A 9,863-nucleotide genomic window follows, 5' to 3' on the forward strand; every position below is an offset into this window, starting at 1 on the left:
TTTTCATTTTCAATTTCATAGATTGTTTATAATGACTTTTGCTAAAATTTCAAAATCAAAAGTTATCAAAACAAATTCTATGGGACTGAGAAGTATTATTTTCTACTTTTTAGTCCATTTATAAAAGCGTTGTATATTAAAAAGTTTTTTTTTATATTATTTATTTATAAATTGTTGTGGCTTTGCTAGCCGGCAATTACAAGTACCTGATGAAGATCTTGCAGAAGCAATGAACTTAGCCGACGACGCTTTAAAGGAATTTGAAGAAATGCGACAAGATGCAAGAAAACTTTCATTTGCTTTTCGAACACGTAGAAGAAGTATGTACCAACCTAGGTACAGAAATCAAAGTACCGCGATACAGCAGTCGCCAGAATCGCTTTAATGTGAAAACCGGAGACGCCGAGGCATACTATCGCATTGCTTTTTACATTACCTTCCTTGATACATATACTGCTCATTTGAAAAGCCGGTTCCTAAACCATAAATCAGTTTTAAATAATTTTAGTGTTTTGTTTCCAAAGTTTGATTTTAACGAAAAAAAAACTGAAGAATTGTTTGCTTTCTATGAAAAAGTAGTCTACTGCTCGAAACAAAACTTTGTTCTGGAGGTAAAAATGTGGAAAAAACGAGTTTCACAGGAACATTTTCGAAATGCATTACAAGTAGCTAATACAACGTCTTTTGGAAAGGTTTTTAAGATCTTACGTATATTGGCACTTTTGCCCGTTTCGATAGCCACACCTGAACGAAGCTTTTCATGCCTGAAAAGAATTAAAACCTACTTGAGAAATACAACATATCAAGAATGGCTCAACGGTCTAGCATCTATGAATATTCACAAAGATATAAATTTTTCAGTTGACGAAGTTCTAGAAGAATTTTTCAAAAAACCACGAAAAATTTTAAAATTCTTCGTTTCATTGATTTATAAGTAAAAAGAAAAATTTAATGTGTTTAAAATTATCCAAATGTTTTATAAATAAAGCGAAAAATTGAATATATGATTTTAGAAATTCGTGTTTGAAACTTTATTACGCTTACTTTCTTCTAAAGAGCCTTTTTTCTAGACCCATATTAGTGAAATATTATTCTTTGACTTGAGGGGGAGGGGGTTTACCCCCAAACCCCCTCGCCCCCGTGTATCCGGCACTGTCTTCCATATTTTAACATTTTAATTTGTTTAACATTCAGTGACGAATTTTATTAGAAACGAAAAGCAGCAGCAATGTAATTTTGTTGTGAACTCGTAAATATATATGGCGTATGTATGTATGTAAGTACATAAACAACAATATCATACTTGTATACTGTATACACTTTATACTTTTTTTACGCGTTCAGTCTTAACATTAGAAAACTGGTTTAAAAAAACACCGAGCAAAAAGTCGCACTCTCGAAGGAATTCGTTCATAAAACCGCTTAAAAAAATTAAATCGTTTAAAAAACCAATTTTTATGCCAGTTCACTAACGTTTACCGTTAAAAAATTAGATATAATCTCGGGAATACAATCAAAATGGCAATGTAAACACAAAAACCAAACCGAAGCAAACTAAAGAGCGACTATAAATTCTTGGCGTCATATTAAAACAAATACTAAATACGTATGCATTTTTCGAAATGAATAAAAAATAGCAAGAAAACCTGCTCACAAAAAGTAGAAAAACCCTCGTAAGTAAAAACTCGCATGCAAAAAGGCCAAACAAAAAGAGGATCAAGTGTTTATTAGCGTGGGCGGAAAATCCGCTTTTTAGAATATTGATTGATAATTAGGGATGTCCAAATAAGATCGGTCTTTCCAAAAACCAATTTCTTAAATTTGGTTACTGATCTTTTTCAGTCTTTTTTTAATTTAGGTGTAAATCGTTTTTTACTTTCAAACCGCATACCGAAAATTCGGTTTTTACATTCCCCAGCAATGGATAATTGTCGGTAACTTGGTAGTGTAACCGCATCCTAAATTCATGTCATAGAGCCACCATATGGCAACTTGAGTTTTTCGTCGATTTTGGTGTAAAAAGAAGAAAAGATGGCGGGCAGCGAACATACAAGTTTTTAGTATTTCGTCAGTTTTCTCGTCTTTTAGTATCGTAGGCAATTTTAAAGTTCAACTTTTGCCTTTATCTTACTTTGTATTTTGTACTATGTCAAACGTGTGACAATAAAATTTAATGTGACTTGTTGTCGCCAACAATTGCAATTCTTCGAGATAAGAATAAAATTTTACGGTGTACCATACACTTCAAATAAACTACTCAATATTTGTTTGCTGATCTAATAGCTAAGCATAATCGATTGTGATGCCGATTAAGAATATTGAAATTAACCCGTATTTTAATAAAAGGTTAACAAAAAATATTTACCATGAAAAGCATTGGAAATATTAAAAAAAACAATCACTGTACACTCAACTTTGAAGTTAATAATATATTACCATATACATATATACATTTACCTCAATGGTGTCATAGTTCAAAAATTAAAAATTTCGAGTTGAGTATGCAGAAATTACCGCTACTTCTATGTTGTGTGTAAAAATTGCATAGCTGTATCGATTATGGTCCAGTATCTCACTATGTAGAACCAAATATGCATTCATTTTAATTATCCGTGTATATGTATGTATGAAATTCAAAACTTTAAGGCCGTTTTGCTGTTTTGAATTATGACACTATTGAAGTAAATGAGTCATATGTATTTGTCTATAAATTAAAAAAGTATTTTATGAGAAATGAAGTTTGTTTTTGTGTAAATATGTCCAACGTTTTATTACATTTCCTATATATGGAAGTGAAGTTTTTTTATACTAAAGTTTTTCGAAAGGTTTGTGTAGCCCCCTCGTTCAAATTTAAATAGCTCGATAACCGCCGACTGTTCCTGAGCGGTTCAGTTCTGCAGCTCTTATTATCTTCTCCAACATCAGATTAAAAAAGTCACATGAAAGGGAGTCGCCCTGTCTGAAACCCCGTTTTGTGGCGAACGGCTCGGAGAGGTCTTTCCCAATTCTGACGGAGCTGGTGGTATTGCTCAACGTCATTTTACACAGCCGTATGAGTTTTGAGGGGATGCTATATTCAGACATAGCGGCGTGTAGGCAACTCCGTTTAGTGCTGTCAAAAGCGGCTTTAAAGTCGACAAATAGGTGGTGAGTGTCGATCCTTTTCTCGCGGGTCTTTTCCAAGATTTGGCGTATTGTGAATACCTGGTCTATGGTGGATTTGCCAGGTCTAAAGCCACACTGATAAGGCCCAATCAGTTCATTGACGGTGGGCTTCAGTCTTTCACACAATACGCTCGATAAGACCTTGTAACCTATGCTTAGAAGGCTGATCCCGCGGTAGTTGGCGCGAATGGCGGGGTCACCTTTCTTGTGGATTGAGCAGAGCACACTTAAATTCCAATCGTCGGGCCTGCGTTCATCTGACCATATTCTGCACAAGAGTTGACGCATGCGCCTTATCAACTCCTCGCCGCCGTACTTGAATAGCTTGNTCGTCGGGCATGCGTTCATCTGACCATATTCTGCACAAGAGTTGATGCATGCACCTTATCAACTCCTCGCCGCCGTACTTGAATAGCTCAGCTGGCAGGCTGTCAGCTCCAGCGGCTTTGTTGTTTTTCAGCCGCGTTATTGCTATACGTGCCTCGTCATAGTCAGGCGGTGGAACGTCGACTCCGTTATCATCGACAGCGGGCTCGGGTTCTTCTTCTTCGCAACTTTCCGTGCTGCTATCATTTAGTACGGCAGAAAAGTGTTCTCTCCATAATTTAAGTAGGCTCTGGACATGGGTTACTAGGTCGCCATTGTTGTTCTTACAGGAGTACGCCCTGGTCTTGAAACCTTCCGTAAGTCGCCTAACTCTCTGGTAAAATTTTCGGGCATTCCTCCTGTCGGCCAGCATTTCAAGCTCTTCGCACTCACGTATTTCTGCCTCTCTCTTCTTGTTGCGGCAAATACGTCTCGCTTCCCTCTTCAGATCCCTATAGCGGTCCCACATAGCGCGCGTTGCGCCCGATCGCAGCGTGGCCCTGTAGGCGGCATCTTTTTTCTCTGCAGCTTCCTGACACTCCTCATCGTACCAGTTGTTCTTTCGGGCTCGCTGAAATCCGACTACTTCTTCGGCGGCGGTACTTAATGAGCGGGAAATGTGGTTCCACTGCTCGCATATGTCGGTTTGTTGAATAGTGCTCTCTGAGAGCAGGTGTGAGAGTCGATTAGCGAAAGCACTGGCTGTCTGTTACGATTGCAGCTCTTCGACCTTAAGCTTTCCTTGCATATTTGGGTACACATTTTTCGCTGCACAGAGGCGGGCGCGTATCTTGGCTGCAACAAGATAGTGGTCCGAGTCGATGTTTGGGCCTCGGAGTGTGCGTACGTCTAAAACACTGGAAGCGTGCCTTCCGTCTATCACAACATGATCGATTTGGTTTCTCGTTTTTCGATCCGGAGGCAGCCAGGTAGCTTGATGGATCTTTTTGTGCTTGAACCTAGTACGCATACTACCATGCTGCGGGCCCGGCGAAGTCGAAGAACGTTTCATCGTGGAGGCTGAATTTTCCGATGATGGTTCCAAAGATCCCTTCCTTGCCCACTCTGGCATTGAAGTCGGNTCCGTTGTCGGACGTTTCGTCGTGGAGGCTGAATTTTCCGACGGTGGTTCCAAAGATCCCTTCTTTGCCCACCCTGGCATTGAAGTCGCCAAGCACGATTTTGATATCATGACGGGGGCAGCGCTCGTACGTGCGCTCCAAGCGCTCATAGAACAGATCCTTGGATGCCTCATCCTTATTTTCCGTCGGGGCATGGGCGCAGATGAGCGAGATTTTGAATAATCTCGCTTTGATGCGGATTGTGGTTAGACGCTCGCCCACCGGGGTGAACGACAGTACTCGGCGACGGAGTCTCTCTCCCACCACAAATCCAACTCCGAATTTGCGCTCCTTTACATGGCAGCTGTAGTAGACGTCGCAAGGCCCCAGACATTGCTTGCCTTGCATTTCTTGGATGGCGGTGATGTGAGCTTTTGTTCTTACGAGGACATCAACCAGCCGGGCAGAGGCACCTTCCCCATTAAGGGTCCGGACGTTCCAGGTGCATGCCCTCAAATCGTAGTCCTTTAAACGTTTGCCGTGGTCGTCATCATAAGGGGGGTCTCATCCGAGGCTTTGCCTTGCTTCTTCACTGGAAATGGTTTTTACGTGGCGGGTTCCAAACCCAGCGCACAACCCATTGCTGGTGGTGGTTTCGCAACCAAATATACGTTTACGTTTATGCCGTTTGCTCCAAGCAGACACCCCCATGCAGCCGCACCTGCTGGTAAATAAACAGACGCTGCCACCAGCGTATTTTCTAGATTACGATTACATTAATTGTAATCATAATATCTTTAGGCTTACAACTAATGTACATATTCGTAATCGTAATTTTCAGGATTAAAATTACTGTAATTGTAGTATTTGTAATCTTAAAAATACATATTAGGATTATAATTACGGTATTCGTAATCATGTTTTTTATGATAACGATTACAGTAATCTTAGTCCGTAAATTTTTAATATTACAATTATTATAATCATAATGTTAATGGTTTGACGATTTGGATACATGCAACTGCTTATTAATTTGTAAAAAAAAAAACGCGCCGCATGCGAAAATTTGGAATAAAAAATCGCGTAATTTTGCATTCCAAATATTTACTATAGATTAGAATATAGAAATTGAATTGAAAAGCTGAAAATTGCATGCATTTTCCCGAACTCTGTACGAAATTACAATAAAGTTATTCTTGTGGTATTTGCAATTGTATAAACTATATGTATTTTTATAAAAATAAGAACGATTTGGTATAGAAAATACCAAATAATAAAATCGTCAAAACGTCAGGGTATACTTATTTTTGATGCTCACTGTACGTAAATGCATACAATCACACATACATATACACGTGGGAAAAACTATTAAAATCATTAATCAATGTGTACATATGTATGTGTGCTTCCTAAAAATAAGCACCCTCATTCATAAATATATTCTTATCAGTTGGATGTTAATAAGTATGTGGCTAAACGCAACGTTTATTATCAATAAGTACATATACATACATGAAATACAAAACTATTAAATAAATCAAAAATAATTCCCACAGCAATTATCCCTTAACAAACATTCGCGGGTAACTAATTCATACAGTTCGTATGTCTCTTTTTACATTTTTAAATTATTGCCGAGCTCTTTTAAGCTTTTAAGCTTTAGGATGTTCCGACGCAATATTAACCCTTGTGTCCACTACTTCCTTAATGGCAGCCTCTTCTACCTGAAAACTCATACAGAAGTCTGGATGTCTAAGCTCGATGTTGATGGAGAGCTCAAAGCAGAAGATTTCGCCGGCAATCCTTCCATCAAGTATCGACCCATCTATGAAAAAGACCACAGCTGCCTGCTTCAATCCACTGCCCCACCGGATGATCCTTTTAGTATTTGATGTGGATTTGCAATCTACAATTTTATGTTAAATAATAAAGCAATAGCAGCAAGTTATATATATGCACATATGTTTGTATATTTTAACTTGCTTTTGTATGTGTGCCTATCCTTTAATGTTTAATTTTCTACCTAAATGTCTAATTTCAGTTTATCTGCGCAAGCTCCAGCGGCCGTCAAATCGCATAACTTTCATCCTGCTCATCTGCACTTTATCGGCAGGACTCCATTAGTCTATCGGAGTATTGGCCAGGAGCTGGAACGTGCCGCTGCTGAATATGGCAATACGGAATCCATTGTTTCATGTCACGAAAAGAAGCGATATACTTATCGCGGGCTCCTCGAGGAAGCCGATCGTGTTGCTGCCGGCTTGCTGAAGCTTGGCTTGAAACAAGGCGACCATGTGGGTATTTGGACGCCAAATAACGCACACTGGTATCTGACGATGTTGGGTATAGCACGCGCCGGATTGGTGTCGGTAGGTGAAGAACTCACTAGAGTCTATAAATCCACTGAAATATTTTCAACTTTTAATTATGTACTCAGGTCGGCATAAACCCAGCATTTCAAGGTCCGGAAGTCGACTACTGCTTAAAAAAGGTTAAAGTGAAAGCGGTGATAATGCCTGAAACATTTAAAACTCAAAATTTCTATGAGATTATGAAAAGTATTTGCCCAGAGTTGCCAGACAGTGTTGATGGAAGCATCAATAGCGCCAGCTTGCCTCACCTAAAGCGTGTCATCGTCGACACAGGTAGCACTTTGAAAGGCGCGCTAAGTTATGACGAATTACTCAACCTGAGTAGTCTAGCCGAGCGCGAGGTTATCACAAAGCTACAACGCCATATCGTACCTGATAGCGGGTGCAACATCCAGTTTACCTCTGGCACAACTGGTCAGCCAAAGGCAGCAGTAGTTTCGCATTACAACTTCGTTAACAACGGCATACACATAGGTAATCGTAATGAACTGGACAGCACATCACGCATCTGCGTACAGGTTCCACTTTTCCATGCGTACGGTGTGGTCATCACAATAATGGCCGCTATGACTCATGGCAGCACTTTGGTTCTACCAGCAGCCGGTTTTAGTCCGGCCGACTCGTTACGCGCCATTGTTGACGAAAAATGCACAGTTATCCATGGCACACCCACAATGTATGTGGATCTCATCAAGAAGCAGAGAGAGTTGCAGTTGCCATTGAAGACCGCAAAAATGGCTGTTACCGGCGGAGCTCCATGCTCGCCACAACTCTTCCTCGACATTAAGAATGTGCTTGGTTTGGAGCACGTGCGTACCGTTTTCGGCATGACTGAAAGCACAGCAGTGATTTTTCAATCGCGTCCTGGTGATAGTATGGAGCAAATTTTAAATACCGTAGGCCATTTGCAGGATCATGTTGAAGCCAAGGTGATCGATGCTGAAGGTAAAACCGTGTCCTTCGGCGAGCGTGGAGAACTTTGCGTGCGTGGCTATGCTACAATGCTGGGCTACTATGATGATGAGACGAAAACGAAAGAGACCATCGGACGTGACAAATGGCTGAGAACTGGGTAAGTGGTTCATGGTTGCGGTAAAAAAAATCGGCTTTATTTTCAAAAATTCTCTTGCAGCGATCAATTTATTCTGCAAGAGGATGGTTACGGTCGCATTGTGGGACGCCTGAAAGAGATGATCATACGTGGAGGAGAAAATTTATTTCCGAAAGAAATTGAGGATTTTCTAAACACACATCCGCAAATTTGTGAAACTCATGTATGTGGCTATGCCCAGTTGTTTGTATATGTAAATTTGTTTTCATTTTCCTTGACTCAATATCAATCCATTTCCAGGTGATTGGTGTTCCATGTGAACGTTTCGGTGAGGAACTGTGCGCCTTTGTACGATTGGACGATAGCTCTGCGAAGGTATCACGTGAGGACATTAAGGCGTTCGCTAAAGGAAAGTTGGCACACTTTAAGATACCACGTTATGTGATACAAATTAAGAATTTTCCGAAAACTACATCGGGTAAAATACAGAAATTCAAGCTCGCCGAATTGTACGAAAAGGAGTACAGAACAAAATTAGTATCGAAGATATGAATTAAAAACTGGCTGCAGCGAAAAATGCATGCATTTATTAGTTGTTATGAGTGTAGAATTTTATATTGCTCATGCATAAGCATGTAAAATTTTTTTTTTTTGATAAATTTTATTATTAATGTGAAAAAAATATTAAAGGAAAATATTTTATTTGTATTTATGAGCACTTTGCTTCGTGCCTGCGAAAGGGATTGGGGAATCGTTAGAAGCGGTATTGGGCTATATCAGCCTGGTCGCCTTTCAAAGTACCTGGAGCAGATGGAATCTTCCCAATTCATCTCCAAAGGGTCCTTGCCATCTTTTCCCCGTTTTAATACCATTTTTCTGGTCAGAGTATGTTTGGGGACCCCTACGGCAAGAAGTGACTGACCAACCTGTCGACAATACCGATCATACCGATCCAAAAGCGTTCCGCCTTTCCTGCTGAAATAATCATAAACAAGTATACCAGAGTTAGTTTTCTTCTGAGAACATCTGGGATAAACGTCGATGTGCCTATCTTTCTACCGCCCACTTTTCTCCACAAGGAAAATTTAAAAGTCCTTTGGAGGAACAAAGAGGTAGCCGTAGGTTGCTGCCTGAACGTAGATAGGCTTTCTATAGCACGCATTACTCTCTTATAGGCAACTTCGTTTGGTGAATAGGGAGAACATGAAGCCAAGAAATGTGTACCACAGGGTGGATGGTTTGTTATCGCAAACAGAGGCGACATCCCAAAAAATGCGCTGAACAGAGTCACCAATTAGTGTAGAAAAAATGGGCTAAACTCTAAGAAGTTTAGTGAAAGAAAGCAGCAAAGTTTAGGTCCGCGCTGGCTAAGCTCAGTACACTCAAAGGACTAATCAACGTGGGAATCAGTGAATCGATATCAACAACATCAACTGCGAGTCACAAGGCGCCTCTAGATCTGGCTCCTATGACATTATAGTCAAGAATGAGACTCTACTGCTCATCTTGCGGAGAATGTTGAGAATAAGATTTTTGTATACCTATATATCTACTCTGAGAGAAGGACTGCTCATTAGCTTTCGGTGCATCTGCGCTTCATGGTTTTCAAAAATTCCGGAGAATACTGACGTTTTCAAGACTGACCATGGCGTCGTAGCAAGGGTATATGTATACCAAACAGACGGCTACTCTTCACAAGCATCTTGCCTTATGCCCTAACTACGTCTCTCAAGCTGAGGTGCATGTCATTAAACCATGCCTTTATTTGAGTATTTCGGTATTGCGGTAACGTGCTAAATTAAAAACAAAACGCATATGAAAGAGCACCAAACCAACTCGTTTTAAATT

At 40.1% G+C, this 9,863-nt stretch overlaps 1 protein-coding gene across 1 annotated transcript; it reads left to right on the forward strand.

The window, feature by feature from the left end:
- The first annotated feature begins 6,604 nt into the window (after positions 1-6,604).
- LOC108359980 (acyl-CoA synthetase family member 2, mitochondrial-like) lies at positions 6,605-9,481 on the forward strand. Its single transcript, XM_017612097.1, has 4 exons — positions 6,605-6,961; positions 7,030-8,036; positions 8,097-8,238; positions 8,316-9,481. The coding sequence occupies exons 1-4, from the start codon at positions 6,620-6,622 to the stop codon at positions 8,565-8,567; spliced, it is 1,743 nt and encodes a 580-aa protein (XP_017467586.1). The 5' UTR covers positions 6,605-6,619; the 3' UTR covers positions 8,568-9,481.
- The last annotated feature ends 382 nt before the right edge of the window (positions 9,482-9,863 follow it).

The sequence above is a fragment of the Rhagoletis zephyria genome, unplaced genomic scaffold (assembly GCF_001687245.7).
Source record: "Rhagoletis zephyria isolate East Lansing unplaced genomic scaffold, Rhagoletis_zephyria_1.1 Rzeph_scaffold_00500, whole genome shotgun sequence".
NCBI lineage: Eukaryota > Metazoa > Arthropoda > Insecta > Diptera > Tephritidae > Rhagoletis > Rhagoletis zephyria.